General features: G+C 39.4%; 2 protein-coding genes across 8 annotated transcripts in view; one reads left to right on the top strand and one right to left on the bottom strand.

The window, feature by feature from the left end:
* Dpp10 (Dipeptidyl peptidase 10) overlaps positions 1 to 23398 on the bottom strand; it is a 329746-nt gene that overhangs the window by 268603 nt on the left and 37745 nt on the right. The gene's annotated exons all lie outside the window — the stretch shown is intronic.
* Positions 6 to 22349, top strand: LOC111251704 (uncharacterized). 4 transcript variants are annotated; one of them, XM_086991342.1, is made up of 8 exons: positions 6 to 327; positions 2150 to 2232; positions 16601 to 16753; positions 16975 to 17157; positions 17784 to 17933; positions 18507 to 18758; positions 21306 to 21545; positions 21932 to 22347. In XM_086991342.1, the coding sequence occupies exons 3-8, from the start codon at positions 16601 to 16603 to the stop codon at positions 22181 to 22183; spliced, it is 1230 nt and encodes a 409-aa protein (XP_086847468.1). In that variant the 5' UTR covers positions 6 to 327; positions 2150 to 2232; the 3' UTR covers positions 22184 to 22347. The 4 variants fall into 4 exon arrangements, with proteins under 4 accessions (XP_086847468.1, XP_086847469.1, XP_086847467.1 ...); XM_086991341.1 differs by lacking the exons at positions 6 to 327; positions 2150 to 2232 and adding exons at positions 14770 to 15467; positions 15878 to 16179; XM_086991343.1 differs by lacking the exons at positions 6 to 327; positions 2150 to 2232; positions 18507 to 18758 and adding exons at positions 14766 to 15467; positions 15878 to 16179 and having other exon boundaries at positions 21932 to 22349.

Below are 23398 nucleotides of genomic sequence, written 5' to 3'. Positions count from 1 at the left end.
CTGGATACGTCATGTAGAGCAGTGCATGCGACGTGAAACAGGCCGATTCTTAGCGAATGACCGGCGTCAGCAGCGATGGTAACAGGTGTAGTAGGACCCACCCCCCATCAAAGCTGAATTGATGCAATCTTCAAATTATTGCCGAAGAAGCAACACCTTCATTGTTGTTTCTAGGACCTGGCTCATGCCGAGCGTTAACAAATATGCTTTTAGGGTGTTTAGGTTACAAATTTTCCCAATATTCCTTCCCTGATTGCCAAACGCACTTAGAAAATCTAAAGAAGAAACCAAACTGAGGAAAGGCATGCATCGTAAAACGATGTTTGGGTGAGTACGTCTGCTACTCACGCAGTTACACATTACTTTAGACGCCTGTTTTCCAACACGAAATGAAATGTGTCCATCGCTATTAAATATCGCTGATGAAAGTATATAGCTTGAATACAAAAATGGTTATCTTATTACATAGTCTCAAAAAGCAGAGTGAGCCTACTTCTCGTCATGGTTAACCTTTAAACTGGACCAATGGTGCATCAAATCAGGCCTGAAGAGGCGATGTAATCGAACGACTTCTGCCTTATGTATTGGTTTCACTTCAAGAGAATAACATCGAATTAATTCGAAGTTAGGTTAGACAGTAACTATAATACGTGGATTAGTTCACTTTATAGAAAAGTAGTTTCACCAAAGATTCAGAAATGTTGTTGACAACCCTAAAGGGCGCCATGTTTGGTACAGTTCGATCACCATTTCGTCTGAGCATCGAATAATTTATATTTTGACTGGATACTTTTGGAACGAAACAGCTAGACATAGCTAGATGTGTGGACAATTCGCCTCACAAGGCAGTTGTTAAAAGAGTCCGATCAGTTCCTTAAGTAGATCAGAAAACATCGACGACCGCTAAATTTTTAATGCGGCCCAATCAGGAAGACTTCAATGAAAGTCACGTGATTCTCTAGGGCGTGGGGTAATAAGCAACTTGTTAACAATCGACTGATGAAAGCAAATTTTACTCTATTGATTCGTTTTTCCCGAGCCGCACCATCTGCAAAAACTCTTCATGACTAAGACAAAAATTATTTTCTAAGCGACGATGAATTCACTTTCGGCTCAATCCCTGCGATGCCATATCACCAACAGAATTAGAGCTTGACGTTGCTCTTTGGTTCAACATGTCGAGTAATAGCCACGTTGGGATGACTTGTTATGATCTTGATAGTATGCACAGCGACTGCCCGCACGAGTGTTGCTTTTGAGAGAGTACGTGGAAAATAAACATACCAAAATTCGCTTAATTTGAGTTTTCAGCACTGCTTAGTAAATAAATCTAATATATTTAAAAAAGGGGAGCAAAGCTAAGGGGTACCGAACGAAATTGTTTTTACTCACATGACCGTAAACTAAGGAGACATTACGGTGCATGTTCATTTAACTTGAGTAGTTTTGTTAAAAAAAACAAAAAAACCTCAGACACTTTTTAAAGTGGCCCCTGGCATAGGGATAGGAAGTTTCACTTAACTATTATTTAGATTTTGACTGGATATTTAATCAAAAGGTTAGACATTCGATCGCTATTGTCAGACATATGAAAACGATAGCCCGTGTACCCAATCCTGATTTCGGCTTCTTACTATTGCCTGTGAATGGATACCTGTAAGTTTCGATCAGCCGTTAATACATATCAACAACCTGGTACGGTTTGGGTAAAATCGTTACATTTCTAATGCCTGATACGTCGATACGTTTGCCGGGCTATGGCGGTATGACGGCACCGTCGTTAATTGGATCGCGGGTGCGGTTAGAAAGCAACGAAGGTATGGTTTTTTTTAAACATAACCTCTGTTATTATTGACGACTTCGCGTTTGGTATTTGTACCAGCAATCGAAACATTCAGGTCGACAAGTATAGCTATACGCACCAGGTACCGACATCGATCCCCCTATTGTGGCCGTAGTCAGCTTTTGAAATGTACAACATTTTCTAACAAATAATTCTAACTATTATATGCACTAATGAATGGTATCATATCTGCAGTCAGGTTGCCCAACACAATATACAACGTTATATGGTGCTGGCAGTAGTACGAGGTATTCAAAGTTAACTGAGCACATGGTTTAATGATAAATTTTGGTTTGAATTCATAAGGCGTTGGCGTATGTGCAACTCATCCCACCATGGTGCAGTGTATCGTGCATTAAACTACAAGATACAAACTGCCTCGAAAAAAGGTATCGTAAAACCTACGAATCCTGTTTGTATAGAACTGGTTCCTTGGTGCCGAGTTCACTATTTCTATCATTGGCTTTTGCAAATTATGTTTGTTTCAATCTGGCAATGATTGTAAATTATAGCTTACGTGCAAAATTCAGGCTTCCGTTAGCCAAGGCACAGTGGGAAAAAGTTTCTTTAACTCTGTGCCCGTTCGGTGCAGAAAGTGCGGTATAATGACGATGAAAGGACCGTATACGCAGCTTTACGACGTTTTCACGCAGGTACCATTTGAGAATCTAAAATTGCTAAAAAAATTGCTAAAATAAAAACTTGGTCGGATGACGTACACAAGAACGATAATGTTTAATCTGCATTTACTAAAAAATCGCAGACGGTATTCAGCAGATGACTATGATCATTACGACAACGATCAGCTCTGATCGATTGTCAGATCTTTTTCAGTTTAATAGCGTTTTGCAGTGGCACGTTATTCTTAATCTGTGACTTCGATACGATTCGTGACGCGTCTGTTCTCTAAACTGATTTATATTGTACCAACTGTGAGAAGACGTCAACTAAAGAGACGCCGGTCTTTTGTGTTAAGTAGTTCATTAGTTGAACTTGTCTAGCCAAAATGGCATCTTAAAAACACACAACAAAGCCACCAGCTCGTACAGGTTTCAGAATGAAAAGAAAGAGGTTGCCAGACGGACATTTGGCGTTGGAAAGTAACTTTACCCTAATAATTTAGCTAACCAAAATTGTAAATAATATATGGCTGGCAAAACGCTAAACAAGTTCCGATAAATTCATCATAGATGATTTTAAAGTTTTCCAGCTGCCAACAAAGTGTCACATGTATGTTGCTTAAGTTTACCGCGGCATATTTGATTATGAGATCGAACACCCAGTGACGAAATGGTGTAAAAATCAGCTAACGGCCCAAATACTCCTTTTTGGTCTCTACTAATTGCGTTGATCCTGCTGCAAGAAGAGTTTTCTTTAAGTGCATAACACAAAACTATCGTAATTGTAGGATAGCAAAACAACTGCTATTATAACGCTTATTTTAGTGACAATAACAATGATACGAAGAGGAAAAATACTTTTAGCATATGTTTAGGCAATTCAAGCGCATCGCCTACCTATCGGGCTCGTACACATATCTACGATAGTCATTCTTATGAAGTTTAACATTGACCGGGCTAGATCCAAATGAAAGCAACTTTATGTACAATTCACTGTCTATATGATATGTACTTAGCTTGCCACAGGCTAAAGACACTCTTCATTTTTTTATAAACCACAGGCACGGGGCTGTGTAATTTACTGTGGTCCGAATTCTCCGATCGGCATAACCTATTATGGAAAGTTGTTCGTTGGTTTTTGTGCCTCTGCCAACAATGTCGTTTATCAAGCTTCAAAGTGCACTTGTTCAGTTTAACGAGGCGCCACCCTCCATTAGATTCTTACAAATTTGCAGTCTACCTAACGAATGCAACCTCGTTTTGTTTCATAATAGCGCCTAGATCCGCTGAACGTTCGGCTGAACCTGTACCGTCCCAACCCACTCTATTTTCGTGTGGTGGCCTTCAGTGTTAACTTATGAAAATAGAATTCCCCTCTTCTGTCTTAGTTGGCGACTGAAGAAGTCATAAAAAAAAAAGAGGCAATACTGTAATAAAGTTTCTGCAGTACGGTAGAGAAACCGCAAGGCAGTTTCTCTAATTGGATGCTTTAGTATGTATCTGCTCCAACGCACGTTATATGCCAACGCACAGAATCGTCGAATGATAAATAAGCCATAAATTTCCATAACATTACGGAGTAACATACAGCTTTCATTTTGAACGACTTAAATAACTGCGGGTACTTACACCAAGAGAATCTTGAACGCATAAATTATTTACGATATCGAGCCTTCGAAATCGTTTGCGAAAGCCTCCATAGGTGGTTTAAAACTTTACAGACTAACGTTATTCGTGCCGCATACTCCTGTGTTTAAGTTGCGCATGCCAAATTACAAAACAAAGACCTATTGCTACTGCCTTATACTAACTGACAGCGTATTGACAATCAATTGAAGTTCCAGGCTGTTTGACACCCTGGTCCTATCTATTGGGCAAATATTCGTGTCTAGCTTGATCAGGAAAACGCACAAGAAATGACATCCTTGTACCGCTCTGTTTTTATTATTAACCACACTTGGTCTTAGCAAACAAACAACAGCAAACAACGACTTCGCCACAAGCTACGTCAATACGAGCCGAAAACCTTTATTTTTACATAAAATGCTTCTGCCCATTGCAATCGACCCGCTGATAGCTCCTACGAGCCCTACGAGATATATACCCTATGACATCAGCGATCAACGGAAAGGGATATCTGTTCGTACATCATTAGTTTAACCAACGCAGAGTGCAAATAGAATACTTCGAAAGATGCGACATCTACAAGACGTTGACAATCGGTAGACACGTTCAATCAACACATAAACGCAATAGGCGTAACCTTGAATAGAGCTCATTTAAGTCGATCCACATCGGGGGCAGTATGCTTCAAACACATACTGCCAGCGAGCGTAGAACCTTGTGCGATTTCAATTGTCAGGTTAGCAACAAAATAATGTTACAGGCAAATAGTTCGTCAACAATTCTTGCAAAAAGCACTTTTTCAAGCTTTTATGAATGTCGTCGTACATAGCGGTACCATTCCGACAGACTCGTGCATATGGGTTCTTCTATGTGTGAGTGGACGAGTCAGTAACGGTCTCAAATAAGGCATGCCACCTCCACTTATGAATGCTCTCCTACTCCTAACGTTCTCCTAACGATGATAACATAGAAAGCGTTTCTCCGTCAGTTGCGCGTTCGTTCTATAAGGAATAAGCTTCCCGTCGAGCAATCCTTGACGTTATATACTTTGCAAAGGCCGCTGGACCTACTTGACAAAGGTGACACATTACTTGAGTTCCGTTCATCTGTTCGGCCACGCGGTGCTTGGAACGGATCAACGATAAAAGCTCGTAATAAAGCACCGGACATCTGTATTAAGAGCGTTTTGATCGTTCAATCGTTATGAGTTTGCGTAAGAAGCTCAGTAAGCAAACTAGTATCGAGCGTGTCTATCATGATGCGCTAAAATTAATCATTGATCGATCATTAAATCTTTATTCAAAACGTTGAGCTATAAGAAGAATATATACGATGCTGTAATACTTCATAGAGCTTTCAGTTTATAGGCCTAAGAATCGACGTAACTCTTCACAGTGCCCTTTACTTTAAACATGATCTTCTCATCCACTGTGCGCTTTATAAAGCCGCGTATCCACGTACCTACTCTTAACTTATCTTTGATTTGTCTCTTACTTAAAGTTATCTAGAATCTTGGACTCGTTTCACTTGAAAATCGTCGGTACTATATATAGTTGTAGGATCTTCGTGTATAATATATTGAAACACAGAATTGGTTCCCAACTTTCCAACGGTGCATCGATTCCGTTTTAAGCTTATGCTAGGTCGACGTTAAATTCTACTGTTAAAGCTCGCGAACAACTTATGGTTATATGTTCAATCAAATTTTGGTTCCGGAGACAATTCAAGAGTTATAAAGCTTTATATGAGCTTCACAACGATTTTTAAAAAAATACGTTACTGTGCAGTAGTGTACAATATTGTACATGCTTTTCGCAGGTTTCGTATCATTATAAATATTGTGCTCAACGTAAAAAAATATAGAAAGGTAATAGGAAAAGTTCAACTATTATATACATATTTCTACGAGGCTAGTAACTACTGTTAGTCGGGTCCTTAGCTCCTTTTTTAAGTAGTTTTAAAAAGAGCTTTCTATTGAAGTTATTTCGTTATAGTAACTATCTGCACTGATACACACAAACATTCCATTCAATATCCAGCAAAAACCAACATATATATTAGAATCATCGAAAAAAAAAAAAGAGAAATAAGATCTAGACCCATTTGGTTATTATCAGGTTCCGTAAGCTATTTATCTTTTAAATTACACACCACTTATACAAGCAATTTTGTGAGTATTGAACTACATTTTTGGCTATCGGCAACCATAAGCCAATTGCATGCTATCAGAAAATAGTTTAGAGGAGAAGGTACTAAAGAGTATTGAAACTTGTGCTTAAGTTCCCGTATCTCGAAGGACACTGGTGCAATTCATCGAGGATCGGATGAAAAGAACGGTTCAGGAAACTTTCAACGAAGTAATACTTTGTCGCCGCTATAAACATTTCAAAAACGAAAATTTGAAAGTTTCAAACTACAGTGAACGTGACTACATCTCAGAACTTCAAACAGAACAAAAACAAGTTAAATCACAGAAATCATTCAGCAAATCGGAATATAGACAATACGCTTCTTATAGGTTCAGTACTAGATTAGTTTGAACATTTTCTATGAAATTACAATAAAAATACCTATTAATTGGCTTTTCTTGTGTATTGTACTCTAAATATAACCTGAGCAACTACTGTTAGCGAAAACTCCACTCGAAACAGACCAATGTCATAGACGAGAAGCTCTTGTAATTGCCGCAGCTTGTTCTTCTTTTCGAAGTTTTAAAATGTAATCATCTGCTCTGCAGTCTTCAACTCCGCAAACAACTAACTGTTGCTTTGCTGATGGACTCTTTGCCTCGTTTTTTCTTCAACAATCCTCGATATTTTTTAAAAAATATATATTTTCGATATATTTTTACTGGCGAGATTTGTCTCATCTTCGACAAATAGAAACTTGATTACTGAACCTTGACTCTCAACATTAAACTATATCGTTGCACAAATTCATTATTCCCTGATACTTTGCATTGGGATAAAATAATGTATAGGACTTTTGATAGCTGGAGGTCGTGTTCCTTTAGAACTGTAATTGTTAAGCATTTCCAATCACCGACACAAAGGTAGATTCCCTGGGACCTGTTACCTATAGAACTCATTCCAAATATCTATGCACTACTAATGCGCTTAGGATTTCTGCATGCGCCCCCGTCAGCTGTTGCTCGAAACGAATGGCATCCAGTTACTGGAGTGAAATCGCTGGAGGCTGTCGATCCCCTGAGAGGCGTGGTGCCCGCCTATTGACGGGTTTGAAATAGCAAACGAACGCTAAACAATAACAGCACATTCGTTATAAAACAGTAGAACACCCGAAATCTTTCCGTACTTCATAAGGTGCGGACCACCAGTTTTTGCAACTTTGGTGCAAACTTTGTGCAATGATGTCCGTCAACGAAGAATGTCATCGCCTTATTCGAGGTCTTCAAGAAGTTATACGAGGAATTCACTATCGTAAATTGGATATTGTAGTAACGTACGTATCTGAGCTATCTCGTAACCTTTTCAAAAACGCTATCTTGAGTGACGCTGTCCTCGAGGTCAACCTACAACAATGAAATTCTCAAAGTTGCCGTGAAACATACCCATTCGGACACGCAACGTATAAGTGTACACACAAACGTACAGGTTGAAGTGAATGATGGGATTGCAAAACTTAAGGCATTCATTCAAGCCATTGAAAAGGCACAGGATAACAGTCTGACCCCTTTGCCTTTCTCTGTATTTTTTAATGACCTGCCTAGTGCCGTCAAGAACCGGTTCAGGTTGGTGTACTGCTTTATGCAGATGATCTTGTACTGTTCAACAAAAACTGCCTTCATCCAAAGTAGGCCTTGGCTATCCTTTGCCCTTATGTGGACAGTTTGTATCTAACAATAAATGTCCTTCAGACGGACGCAACTAGATCTCGAGGTGGTGCAGCATCACTCAGCTCACAGTTTGGTGGAAGAAAACTAGAATGGGTTGACTTTTCTAATTACTAAGGTATCGCGAGTACATTCCAAGGAGAAGGACGGTGTTGTAGCAATTAGAGAAAATTTATTATTTAAGGTTTCTTTAACAAACAGTACTCACTTGCATTAACCTCAAGATAGTTCTTAAAGCTGTATTTGCTATCTCTGTGTTTCGAGTTCTACGTCCGGCATAACCGTTAGGCATTTTATCAGACAAATCGCTGTTCCCTAGCACGAAACTAAATCCGTCTACGCCCGGGTCCGGATCTAATACGTTACCCACTAACCTTTCGCCAAGCTAGGAACAACTGACAACAAACAAGTTTTTTTGACTGGATCGCGGCAAGTCTGCGCCTTACAGCATTCGTGAAGAGCACGTTACTGCTAAAAACCAGCTGGTCTTTGTGAGGAATTTAAAAAGTGAGCTCAGTTTGTTGGCATATAAATAACTAATAAGTATGACGAAAAAACTAGCATATGCAGCTTGTTTTAATAAGGTGCAAGTACGGATGATACCTGAAGAAGGCCGACAAGGAAAAATCGGCACGTCATTGTTCGGTATCTTGCACATGCGTCAAAATATTGTTCATGCACAGTAGGCGATTACCATGAGCCTAGAGATGCTAATCGGCGCCCGCAACGCAGTGCACATTGCGGTCGTTACCTTGGCCACTGCTCTCCAATGACCTCAACCGCAAAACTTTCGCGCCAAGGTTCATGTTTTTATATTGAAAATTGTATTGTTTGCTTTTGCCTATTCAAATTGTGAATATACCTGACAAAGGTCCAAACAAATGATCGTGATAATACACTCATAGTCGCACATCTACGCATATTGCTCCTACCTGAATGGAGAAACATCCTGAAGTAATGGTTATTTGTGTAAGCCTGTCCATGGCGATGAGGTGACGAAAGCTGACTACGAAGGAATGGAAAAAGGTCGTATGAGGATTTAGCTAGTATTTGCGCCCCATTTCAGATATAAAATATGATTTGAAAATCTCTCCAGGCAGAGAAGCCCTATTATCAGCCGGCTAAGGTTCGATAAACTTTTTAGCATGGCTGATCGCGCGGATGGACTCGTGTAGCCAACCACATATCAAACGGACCGAAATATTCAAAACATTTACTGTAGTTTTACCGTCACAACGGCAAGCTTACTACCGACTGTGAGGCACTGAGCTATTTCAAACATCTGATGAAATCTACCGAATAGGTCTAATCGTTGAGGGAGACACAGATTTTCCAAGCACGATGTCTTGATATGGCATAATAGGTGAGCAAAGACGTTAATGATTAGAAATTATAAGTGGTACAGTTACCGAATAAGGTAACTAGACAAGTGGCGTAAAGTAATTCGAGCAATACACTGATGTTGCGTATTATTATAATGTATCAAACTTGGGTAAAATTAGATCAAATCAATCTAATGATGCTAACATTTCTAAACAAGAGAGTATATAAGATATTTTGAATTAAAAACATTTAATAACTCGCCTTAAGCACAGCGCATTCTTACAGGCTAAGCACAGAAAAATAGATTGTACTCTATTACAAATGAGGCAAAAAAGATTGGACTTCATTTCACAGTTTCAGGTAACATTTTAGTCTTTCTCGTATGTTCCACTTTTAAGAATCACAAAGCAGCATTGCTATTGTTATTATACATTTACAAATTTCCATTTCCCACCACCCAACATTTCCAGTTAATTAATACATCTGCTTCACAGATTTTCTGCCTAATAAAATCGGATCGAATAGGAATCGAGTGACAGACGACATTTACATCATGGCCGACTCTGAATTTACTTAAATCGCAGATTTTGTAAATATTTGCGTACTTTTCTGTAAACCTGATAGTCAATTTCTACATACAGTTCGACACAGATTTTCTTTTTTTATAAAACTATTTCGTTCTATTTAGTCGCGGATCAGCCAATTTACCCTCGGTCTAGAGCTTCGATAATAAGAACCCGAGTACTTATAATAGGCTGATAGGAAATAAGTGCTCATTAAAGGTAAAAACCGTTAATATCTAATTATCTTTAAATAGCACTCATAACAGTCTACTTCGTCACTGCAGAAAGTTGAACATGCGGTTGCCGCAGTTTCTGTTCGAGGTCTAACTCTGACATTCGTTTTTGTTTATAGCGTTTTCAGCCTTTCAGTTCAGTTTTTTGCCTTACATTAAATTGGATAAATATCTAATTTACATTTTCAATAACAAACGTTAGAATTAGGCGTCTGTAACAATCCCAAATTAGCATTAGATACCGTGGATTCGTTGTACTCTTGTGCAAAGGCAATGTCGATTAATTATACGAATTCTATAACACAGAAAAGATTGTAGGCTTCCTTGCATCATAAAATTCTGCATCATATCTTTTTTGCATGAACACGAATATTACTGACTTCATTTCAGTGTGCCTTCAACAATATAATTGAGTTAAATTATATAATTGAAGTATTCCAAGTTCCATTCTAGAACGAGTTGTTTTTCAGACATATAATAGATCATAAATGAATAAACCTTCCCCACAGATCTATTAATGACTGTAAATCATTAAACAAATACATCTTACATGTCGAAGCGAAAATCATATGCTCATCAACTGCTTTATACACATATTTTGACTTTTATGAAACGTATTGTCGGTCTCGAATAACGTGCATATGGAGCACCATGGCATGACTATACCTTGCGTATAACCCATCTATTTGTGTCAAATATGCGATGAAAGATATCCGTTATTATAAGCATCATGAGCTAACATTATAATTAGTTTATATTGTCTTGATGCAATGTAGGATTGGTTCCGAGAAGACTACTTTGCACTATGCGTCCCCATCCCCCGTGTATCTTAGCCTCATGATATTATGATCAAAGCTGGTAGTTGTGCCGTTTCAAAACCATGTTTTTCTGCAATTTTGGCTGTTCGACAAGCTGACATTTAGTACGCTTAACATAACCCTACACTTTTTCAAGAACACTAGCTCTTTAAGTGAAGTTAGGATCGTAAGATCGCCCCTTTTAGCTTCCAAGTTTAATTTTTTTTCATAAATATTGTACTTTCGCTCTAATTTGAATAATAGAAGAATAGGCGAAATTACATTACATGTTAAAAGACATTATTTTCATATCAAGACAATAGCATCGTGCATTTTGTTCTCGACTCAAGTTAACATGTCCGTGACGGATACGTTTGTAAAAAGCCGACAACTAAAAACCGTAGACTACGCTCTTTGTAAAACGTTTCATGTATATCTTCTCAATTTTTTATAATAATTATACACTTGATTCACAATAAGCAATAATGCAACATATCGAATCAGTGGCAAGTTCCCACCAGGCAAAGACCAGTTCTTCACTACGGCACTGCTGCATCAGAACCGTAGCTCATGAGCCAGCCACGCTGTAAATAAAATAAACTAGGTGCTTAACTTAGCCCATCACATATTTCTGCAAGTCATCAAGCAATGTATAGTTATATATTCTTAACTAAAGGATCCCATCGTAAAACCATGGACAACCATGAAGGCGAATATATGCTGTGTGTTTTAGGCCTAGAAAAAGATGCGGCCATCAGCCTACTTCGTAAGTAACTAGCTTCTCGCATATAGTTATTCCAATTGGCCACATACAGCCAAAGCAATTAAGTAGAGCAGAAAAGTAGCGTTTAAAGAGCACACTGAGAAATACGCAGAAACCGTTTCTAGCCGATATTCACTTGTTTTTCTTCGATCGATCGTCGACCGCCGTCAGGAGAGGAGCCTTGATAATAGCAATTAGGTTATTTATTATTGACTCCGCCGTGCTGAAGGTAATAAATTCAGTTCGATAAAATGTTTGTCATTATAGACGGTTTTTTTTGCACTCTGGGTAAGTTTTATTCGGTCTCATCGAAGTTCGTTTATGCCATTTAGTAAATAAAAGACAAGTTAGTTCTTACATCGCACGTACGGACAAGCTGCACAATGTCAAGCCAGCACTGATTGAGAGTGGCGGTAGCAGATATCCACTTTGGAATATAAGAGACTCTGTTCGTTTATTAACAAATGCTTAAGTTCAAGACTGTATCAATTTGTAGGTGCTCGACCAGATTAGAACGAAGCTCAACTGCAACATATACATAGTATTTTCTTAGCACAAGAACTGCAAAGTCAACGAAAACTGAGACAAACTAACAAATGATAAATTTCAGAATGAATATTTGACGAAAAACCCAAAAATGGCTGATCGAGATCAGAAAACAGATCGTGGTAAATGTGGTGAGATGAGTGAACCGTTGTTTACCATCGATAAATTGGTTAATGGAAGAAATTAACTTCATTAAAAAGGGACTGCGTACAAAAAGGCAGAGACAGTCATGTGTATGGTAAATCAAAAGGTGATCAACTGCTTTTGCTTGAGCTCTATTGTCTGCGGTAAACGTAGACCGTATATCGTATATTGAAATAAACCTTAAAATAAGACAAATAAATATGGAGCAGCTTGCTTAGTGTCGTTTTCGGTGACATGTGCTGCTTTCCCACAGTGGTAGCCGTTTGGAAAACGCAGATAGACGGTACGGACTAAGCTAAAGTTTAAGTAGATTTAGAGCTCAAGTGTTTATTCGTTGCATTACACATACAAATCCTATAGAGAAATATAGAGGAAAGAACCAAATATTTTTTTAAAAATATTATGTGTATACTTAGTACTTGACTTATTACAAGAGCTTATGTTAGTTTAATAAACATGCTTACTTTTGTAACACAAGCAGTTTAGACATGTTGAACCGATTCGAGAAGGAGGCCTATTAGCTTCTTTTCATCACACTGTTATTCGAGTAACCGTCGAATCACACATTTAATAAACCCCTAGTATTTAGATAGCGATATTGCTCTTCATTAGGCTATTCTTCACTTGTTGAATGTAGTCCAAGTTCAGTTGATATCTTCGTACTCTTCAACTTTGCCATTTCGATGACTCCACACTAACTCTGTGCTAAGGTGTACAAATATTGATTCAAATCACCGCTACCAATTTCCGAAACGCGTCTACGGATTATTCATCGCGAAAGCCTTGTTACCTCAGTTACGAGTTTGCCAATATCGCATTATGAGAACACATGCAAATGGCGGATGTTTTTCTGGCGTGTGTTTCTACGATACAGACCAGACTCCGTGCGTATGACGCATATGAAAAATTTTCGGTAAAAAATGATTATGGGTTCATTTTTTTCAACATGGCTTCAGATACTCCCAGAAACCTCTACACCCGTTAACTGCATTTTGTCGACGTAAGTCACAAATGCTTACTGGTTAAGTGGTTAGGTCAGTGTTCGTGGATGCGGAATTTTTTTTTTTTCGGGTGCTTTGGCGTGTATCTGCGCGGCGGCCAGTTAACATACTGGAATGAACTTCTTATGAATTTATTAGTCAAATGACATGTAAACGAGTAAATGTGCGATCTAATCTTCTCATACGCTAACATATTAAGTCTCCGTCGTAGCCCCTCAGGACATTTCTCCTAAACGAACTTTGCCCTATGAAATACGGTTTTCCTCTAATCTTCCAAATGTCAAAAACGATGCTAATTATCGCCGTCATTCAAACGTATCTACGAGACGAAGGATGCTAAATACAAGGAGGAAATATAAGGACCCATGTTCCAACTTTAGACGCCAAAAAAAGGCTATATAGTTGTTCACGTGCGAATGCCTCCGCGACTTAGATTGTTGATCTATTATTTAGCATCTAATTTTCGGGCCTAAATACAACCGAGGATGTTAAAATTTAACACGAAACATAGGTAAGCGTGTCCTTTTGAGAGCATAGCACGCCCCATGAGATGTATCTGTTCGTGGGGAAGGGTTATTTCCACAGAGCAAAGTTGTCTTCGACACGTTAGGCGGGGCAGCATATACTACGTATTTAATAGGCACACTCAAGTCACAATGTGACCGCGTATCGTACTCATTCCAGAATTTGTAATCACGGAACGCGGGCTATATAACTTCATTTACGTTAATCTAGCCTATTGTTATTTGCAATGGTTACATTACCACCAAAAGTAAGAAACACATAAACAGTGTTTACAAAAAAACGGAAAAGGATGGCGGAAAGCGGCATTCATATGAGACTTGTATTACAACTTTCTAATATTCTGATACCTGTTACTCTACTCAGGGGCACGCTTCGAGTTTTATCTCCAGAATCGGCGTTAGATTTTATTACGGCAGGAAAAACAAGACTATGTTTTCCAACGTGACGAGCTGCGACAACCGCACGCGTAAGACTGTTCCCGTTACGGTAAGAACTTCTGTTGCCTGGGTCTACGTCGCATGGGGCATCACATAAAGTTCCAATGCGGTGAGTTGGAAAACCGACGAAGTCGATTAGATTTGCTTCGTTTGTCTGAAAACGTTTGCTTAAATACTTGTCCGAACAGCCGACATCTTACCCGTTATAATTCAATCTAAGATCTCCAAAACCTTTGAAAGGCGAAACAGAGCGTTCCCCCACCCATGACTAGTCTGACATTAAGTTTCGTATGAGATTAGCAAATGGGCTTTATTCGAACACTCTTGATTTATAAACCTGTTGTAAAACCTAACAAACAAAAATAATAAATCACGAAAGTTTTCCTTAATCATGTTATTTTTCAGTTATCTCAATCTTTTTTGATATATATATATATATATATATATATAGTTCGTGTCTAAAAAACACGTTTTTAAAAAAATGCGACTGAACTGTCATATAAACTAAAGAGTTTAAAATTAATGTAAGCTTTGATACCAACCACATGGCCCCGCATCGTATTTGAGGCGCACTACGTTGCATCTTGGGCCGGTGTATCTAATTCCTGTTGAATAACAACCGCTTGATATCTGTTTAGTTATTATTCTGCTTATGGGTCGAAAACCTACCTATTAATACTGTATTTGGGCAATTTCAGCACCGGATCCGATGCTATTTAGTAAATGAATCTTTAGCTAAGGCGCTTTTTTCAAATGGAGACACATTTAGCCCGAGACGGGATGCTCAGCAACGGTCAAGGTTTCTTCATCGATCAGTTCAACATTATTTCTGCCCCTGACTCAATCGTACAACACCCAATTAGCCATGAGCCTTTCAAAGGACGCTCCCAATACGCAGTTACAATATCGGTCCCCTATCGAAGGTCAATTAGCCAAACGTCAACGTTGGGTACGATGCGAGGACTTGTACGTCGTCCGAAACTATTACACATAATGCCTCTATGCCATCCGGCTAGCTGGGTATTACTATGTCCCTAATCACTAATTAATTAGATGGCTAATTGTCTAGACACTCCTCAAAACAAACAGTCGGAGTAAGTAAACGTCAAACATTGGAAGCCGTACTATCAATTGATACGCGGTGCGGCCATGTTGTATTGTTGAGGAACTTCGAACAACAAGTAAAACGTAAGGTAAGGCTAAAGAAAAATGTCACTCGTTTACCTTATTATATATGTAATCAAGCGGAAAAAAAAAAAAACTAATTTTCAGTAACGAAACGTGACGCAAAAATTCCTAATATTCGTACGAATCGGTAAACTGTGAATGAAAGTTAAAGCATTACCATTAGAACAAAGCGTTAGCTTATACATTGTTCTTGATATAACTATATCTAATAGTTCTTCAATGGCGATTAGCGTGTAAAAGCGCACATTGGTCCCAATTAGCGTTTCGCACAAATGGTACAATGAAAATAACTGTTTAGTCCTTATGCCCCGTAGTCTTTGCTCCTTTTTTTTAGAATAGTATCATAAGCCAAAAATAACATCCGGTGTTAGACTGTGCGCTAGATTCATTCGACATCCTCTATTTCCTTTCTCAGATGTTTTGACTTCTAGGTTAGTAAGTACATCATCTTGGAACGATCGGCACTTTTCAGCGATTGGACCGATTCAGGCACATATCAAACTCGGTAGTTGCAATCATCCGGTTGTTCCTCATTGTTCACGCTATCCTGGACTTTGGCATGGCTTTGTACCTATGTATATCATGCGTTCCCAGAAGATTTGCCCAGTTTAGGAAAGCATCCGAGTTCTTTACATGTATATAGTTGTTGCATGAACGCTCCATAACGTGTACCATCCTGTATGATAGCTGATGGGAACCAATGTACGCCTCATAAAGGTACCTTGATAGGTAGTAATAATCATGACTTCTTCCTAGTAAAATATCTACCAAACGCAAAAACTTATAAGTCTAATCAAGTTGAATGGACTATTCATGCATACTTACGTGTGTTCTATTCTGAAATGTACATTCTGTAAAATTTTTAAATGTAAGGACCACTTGGTAATTTCATGGACACGAGTTCGCGGCGTACCCCAAATATTGCCCTGAAGGTGTTTTAGTAGGCTTACCGTTCTCAAACGATCAACAAAGTGTTAATTTAGAAAACCTAGACTTTTAAGTGATCTGTTTGAATACTCTGCTAATTTCGAAATGAGCAAATTTTAGTTATATCAATGTAAACCGATGTGCATAATGTGAATTCTTCACCAAATGAAGAGCTACCGAATGTGTCACTTTCATTATTCGATTGTTTTAGATGACAAACCGAATGACCACCAGGGTTGACCCGCGCACGCAACACGGAAACTTTGTTAAATCGATGCCGTGGTATGACGATATCTTCATTGCACCCCAAATATCCCTTGCCGTCTTTGGAATTCATATTACGTACACTCCCGAAAAACGTCGGGTAAGTTCGTTCAGGACCTTCTGAAAAGCTGTTACGAGTGGTAACTGATCGAAACCAGCTTGAATCCGATTCGTCGCGTCTACCGCAAAATGACGCAAGTGAGATAAAGCACATAGTTCAATAGTAGGTATTGTGAATGTATAATAATAATAATAATAATACGAATTGATCTCGTTACGATATGTGGCTACGGCACTAAGCTCATGATATTTGTTCATCAGGTCTTTAATCTATTTTGGCGAAGACTGGTAACCACCTTCATTGCCGCTCTAAATCTTGCGTACCTTGTTGAAAACATCATGGCGATGGCTGCAGGGCTCAACCACTGGCATCATGTGAAATGGCTTATGACGAGCGTGACAGCAGTATTCACGATGGGTTATATTTTTATAAACCTTAATAAGGTGGGCCACACTTCACAGAAATTCATTTTACTTATACATGCCAGTCCACAAAATGGTTATACAGTGAACGTTTAAGACAAAACTTTACGATCAAACTGTGGATCGTTGATGTTTGTGCTTACTATGTAGGTCTATGTAGAATGTTTGGTCTGGGAGAAAATTTTCTTCTATTTCAGTGTTAAAATATAAGCCCAATGGCAAGCCAGTAATAGAGATTATTTGGAATAAATAATGAAGTTGATGCATGCTCTTGTAGATCATACACGATTCTTACAAACGTTCCTAGCTACCAGGTGCTCAGGCACTGAACCACACATACACAAGTATTCGCACGAAAAATAATAGTGCGGATAAAAAGAAAATCGTAACGCCCGCCCATGTATAACGAGTGACCGACATAACATATCGTTGTTTGCAAGACAAACATTACATTCTCGTACATATAAATTTCGTTGTTGCCTCACTATACGTGCACCGCTACCATGTTATCATGTTGGTAGATGTAAAAGTTGATGATAAAAGCGCTCAGCTGGCAAACTTCTTCGTATTCTATTGAGCATTTGCATCGTAAGCTCATTCTTACTAGATCGACATATGCTTTTCGTATAAACCCGACCCCGTCACAGGTACGAGAGCTGGTGGTATTTTATCGCATCAACTACAACTCGTGGTGCAGTTCTGAAAAGCGATCCGTCCGAATCAAAGTCAGTTCTATGATCCCGATCATATGGCTTGTGGTTCTAGGAGCTGGAGGAGACTATGCTTTGTATGCGCAGGTAAGTCAGTTTTTAATTTTTGATGTTCTCTGACTATCCTTTCTCTGTCCTCAGAATCACCTGATCTTTGGTACAGCACAAGGACCTGCTTCAATAGAAAGAACAGGTCGCCTGGATCTTACTAGACTTATCTACATTTTCGTCAGCAGACCTAAATGTCTATAGCTCGATTGTACTTTCAATTGTCACGACCACTGGTTCAGTAAGAGTATTCTCTCGGGTTCTATAGAGAAAACACACTATTCTGTTGGTTTCTGGGTCAAGCTGTTTTAGCTTAGCAGGTATGGCCTCGCATCGGAACTTTGCGAAGCTCGAAAATCCTCAACCAGTTCCTCACGCTTATCTAGCTTGTTACGATAGCAAAAAAAAAAAAAAAAGCTGTAAAATTTCAAATCGTGAAACTAAGCTTATCAGGCGCCAGTGAATCATCTATTTATTTCTGATTTGAGATTGCGATATCTTACGTCACATGCTATGAGTCACAGTTCTAAGTAGCTCATTGTGCCCTCCGGTCTAATGACCCTAATGAGGCCGAATGTGACGACGCTTCATTTTTCGCGACCGTGCTTGCAGGAGGAAATCAAGCAATATTTCGATGCACTGGGTTCCCACGGCGATGGACAGTCAGAGGCGACGTCTACTCTTAAAGCTTTTGACGGCTTTATTCAACGATCCGTCATCATGGGCACGATAAGCTTTGTTGTGTTTCTGTACAGCTTGTTACTATCTATGGTTATAGGAAACATTAGTCACCTAAGCATGTGGATGAGATCTCAAGAGATAACTGAATTCGAAGAGAGTTCAACGACGACATCTCTCTCGCAAGTGCGTATGATAGAAGCGATGTAGCCTCTGAATTAAGGTTATCTCAACTGAATTAAATATTTCACTACATTTCGAAGATAATCACCCTAAAAAGATAAATATCAAACGGCAGCTACTAGAGTAGAATATGAGGTAATACCTATATTCATTTCGCAGGAGTCTAAACGGGTTCAATGTGTCCTCATGCAACGAACGAATAGTGGTGACATCGAAGTTCTTGAAAATAACAATGAAAAGTTCTTTACATTATAAGAAGAGGCATCTACTGCACAGTGTGGGATTCTGTCCTATTAAAAACCATCCACCCGCTAGAAACTTTTTTTTTTTTAATATATTTGGCCTGTGATATGAAACCGCTGTGATATTATCCTAGGTTACAGCGTGCGAATGGATTCAGAAATACATCTTAACATGACTTGTTCGTTCGCTTTCTGCAAAACAACACATCGTCTTCTACAGTTTTATAGAACCTTGCCACCTTAAAGTTAAGGACCAAGTGCAACTAACGCCATATATACTTATCATACCGTTTCATTATTTCTTAAAAATTAACTTTGAATTTTAACTGAAAATCTTCGTATATTTTAACTTTACATGCTGAGACACAGCAACACTTGCTTCCTTATGGGGTGCTCAGTCATTCTGCAATGAGACTAATACCCACCGCACGTCGACTATACTACATATTTTTGTTCGTTGTTTCGTGATATAAAAACGTAACATTCATGTGTAGCACGGTACTTGCTCATTCAGACATGTCGTCCATTGGCAATACCGGTGCCACTTTATGGCAAGTGGTCGAATATATTGACGAACTATATGTATTCCACCGTTTGGAGTGGCACCCCGTCTGAATTCGTCACGAATCGATCTGGCTAGCGGCCAATCCTACGTAACTACAACAATAATTAAATGACGATAGCCTTTTTTCTTCTTGATGCTCTCTCTAAGCGCGTGTGTGTCCCAAGAACCCAAGGGAAATCAGGGACTTCTCCTCACAACCAGGCAGCGAATGGCAGAGAAATACGTTATTCGTGTCTGTAAGAACCAGTCACTTGACCCCGCCATGACGGCCAACGGCCTTTCTAGGAATGGCCTTTTAAGGTCGTTTGTTGTTGCTTCATGAGTCCAACAGTGTTAGAGACCCAATTGTTTTGCTTCAGCGGCAATCCGGATCATTTTTAAGGGCACTGAGTCGTATCCACGTACGCACAAGCAGGGGCAAAGGCGTCGTGATCATCCAGTCCAACGGCGCAATCGTGTCGAATTGGCGGTATCCGAAATCATTTCTTTACGTATAGTTGTAAAGAACACGAAAGAAGATCTCGAACATGCTGGCAACATTCAACAAAACGAAGCTCGTTTTATATCTCTTGCTAGTGAGCTCAGCCTGGATTATGGCCGCATTAATTACATTCAAAGTAATCCGACAGAGTAAAAAGGTCATTTCATCGAACGATGATACACGAAGCAGTACAAATGTAAGGTAGGAGAGGCTTGAGCGAACAGGCCAAAAAAATGCGTACCATTCTATAGGAGAACGGGCTAGAAGCAAAGCCCCGTTATCTGATTTTCAATATTTATTCACTGTAACCCCCTATTATTGTTGAGAATTGCCTCGTCATCAAGTCTTTACCAACACGAACGGGCCCCAGGTCGAACTTTGGTACAGGTAATCTCGGAAGAAACGACATCATGAATAGACCCGCTTATCTCAGACGCGACCTATTATTACTGTGTGCTGTCATTCGGAAATTGTACCGCCGTTCATTTATCTTTGTCTTTTTTTACGTTAGCAAACTCGACGTGGCTCGTTGATTTCTCACGCGCTATCGTCCTTTCTTTTGATGACGTAACACGGCTGGCTTCCTGTTCGATTCCGGTCAGCCATCTCTGCTTTGTCAAGGTTCAGACCCCATCGTTAGTTGCGTGAGCGAAAGCGAGCGTCACATTGCGTAGTAAGCTGTCGACACGGGGTGCTATTGTGCCTCGAAACGGCAATCTGCGTTGCCTTAAGCGGTAGGTACAATGATAGGTTACGTACGAATAAAACTCCTGTTATAAGGGTATGGCAACCGCGCAGACGGATCTGATTGGTGGACTCACTGCAGGACAACTGGGCGACAACGATTTCCACTAAGCAATTCTATTAGGGAAAATGTACACGGTATTTGACTAACCTAATAAAATACTATTTTATGGTGAACGTTTAGAAATAGTGAGAACGTTTTACTCTACTAACGGTTATAGGATTTCCGAAGGAACCGTTTATTAAAGGGAAACCTGTGATCCAATCGCGCGACATTTTCGTTTTTTTCATTGATTTTAGTGTCACGTTCTATATTTTGAGATCATACTTAAAAAAAGCAAATGCAGAAAAAGATTATTTGCATATCGTTATCATATTTTGCAGAAAACTTTTGCTTTTGAAGTTATCTCTCGATAATAGTCGCGTTTCGCTTACCTGACTTACCAACTAAAGGCTCGCATTTACTAAGTATCACGCCACGGTTGACGACAAATATAAACTGTTTTAACTTTCTTCAGTTGCGTAACCTGTTCCATCATCAGGAAGCCAACCTGTCCCAATTGGATGAGCTCTTCTCGTCGCTTGTGCTCTTCTGGTATCTCATGTGTACCATTAATGTTATAGCCAACATTCACCTCATATTCGAAGGATCGTTTCCCGGTTTTCATGCTTGCCGCATCATATTTAACCTTTTCATGGAATGCTTCCCTTGGTACGCCATCGTCTGGGGGTCCACCGGAGCTGCTGAAGGAATCCGGGTAAGTTAACACGGCTCCTGTGACAGCGCAATGAGCCATTCAATATAGACACGGTCTCAAAGCACGTCTAAGTTAGATAGTCTGCTTTCGATTAGTCTAGCAATAAACTACAGGCAGTGTAATGGAAATTCCATACTTACATTGTTAACCTTAATTCCTTTGACGGTTCAATCGGATTGTTAATTTATACATATATAAGGCTAGTGAATACCCTCGAGCGACAGGGCTTCGGGGTACAACTACGTGTACCTGTTTCCTCCTGTGCCTTATTGGAACCTCTTTTATCGGTCGTTTAGGTTGGCTTATCATTCAAATGTGATTTTTTAATAATCGATGCGTTTTATAGCTTTTCCGATCAAATCAACACTGTTTATTGGCTATTTTAGACCGAGTTCTACGGTTTCGTCAAGCAGCTTGAGCAGACAGTGACAACACTGAACGGGAAAAATCTACAGGCGCCACTTAATAGATCAGCCTTCTCAATGCTTCTTTGGATGCAGAGGACGACATTCTGCCAACCCAAAATAACGCTCGCCGGATGGCTGCCGATACGCCGTAATATGCTTTTGGCATTAATGGTTTTCTTTATTCTCTACGTTGGTGTTGTGTCGCTGTCGAAATCGTCGATGTCGCAATAGCACGAATACTAGTTAATGAATTTCTCCATAGATGACATGCTTTACGAAAGTTAAAACTTGACGTTAAGCATGTAACTTCCGCCCCCTACCGCTAACTCGTCAAATAAACCAACCGCTTAATGGTAGTGTAGGCAGTCATGCTTGTTCTTTGGCATAACGTAATCCACATCTATAGGGTACTAAGGTTGTACGTTAAACCTTAGATTATATGATATGGTGCTGGAGTTCGTAGCTTCATAGAATTAGCTATGCTGAATCGCTATATATAACTAACTTTACTTATCGAAAATGCATTAAAACGATTAAAAAACTGCCATTATGTCAAAATTGTGCAGTTTAAGCCTTTTTTGCGGTCGCTCAAAGCACAACAATAACGCTATAGGTAAGTGATTACGCATTGGGTCTGTATATACGTGCGTAAGCGAAGACGGACATACCGTCTGCGAAAATACGATACGACGGTGGGGTTTTATTGCTGAAACCTGCACCAGGGCCTAACAGATCGTGGTAGGACAACAGAGTGCTTTCATTACGCGTGATATTACCTGCTGACGTTCTGTACCTTCGCGTTTTTCATCCAACACTACGAGCATTCTGTTTCTTGAAAGTTGATTCAAAGCTCCAGCCAGTTACTTAGGCCACTAAAGGGTGCAGACGTCGCGTACACTATTTGCCTTATGCAGCTAGTCCTACAATTAATATTGGGATGGTAACATTCAAAGACGAGGTGACTATCGTGAAAAGATTTCACTGAAGTTCAAGTCTGAAGAAAATCATCGCAATAAACAATGTTTTGAAAAAGAACAACGGCTCCTGGAAGAGTTCAATCCCACTAGGTGTTTCAAGGGATCCGTTAAAAGTCCGCGGCACGCTTCGAAATCGTCTAATATCTATTTTAACGCTACCAAATTCATCGCTTTCTATACAATACTAGGTGAGCCGAAATGGAAATACTCATGTAGCTCAGGAATATATTGAAAACTATGCCAGAGTACCGCTCAGATCTCTTCGTAGTAGTAAAAGAAAAAACATGTTTATATAGCATAAATGGTATACTATCGATAACGAGCCCTCAAAATCTTTCTACGACAAGTTGTGCATGTGGCGAACTGGCCACCTTAATCATCATTCCGTTCATTCTAAGACAACTCTGTGGCAGGATAGTTAAGTCTTGCCGTTCCTGCTTTCATGGCGGTAGAAGAACTCAGTCGTTTG

This window comes from Varroa destructor, unplaced genomic scaffold (genome assembly GCF_002443255.2).
Source record: "Varroa destructor unplaced genomic scaffold, Vdes_3.0 BEIS01000005.1, whole genome shotgun sequence".
NCBI classification, from domain to species: Eukaryota; Metazoa; Arthropoda; class Arachnida; order Mesostigmata; family Varroidae; genus Varroa; species Varroa destructor.
This window is presented reverse-complemented; position numbering and strand designations above follow the sequence as displayed.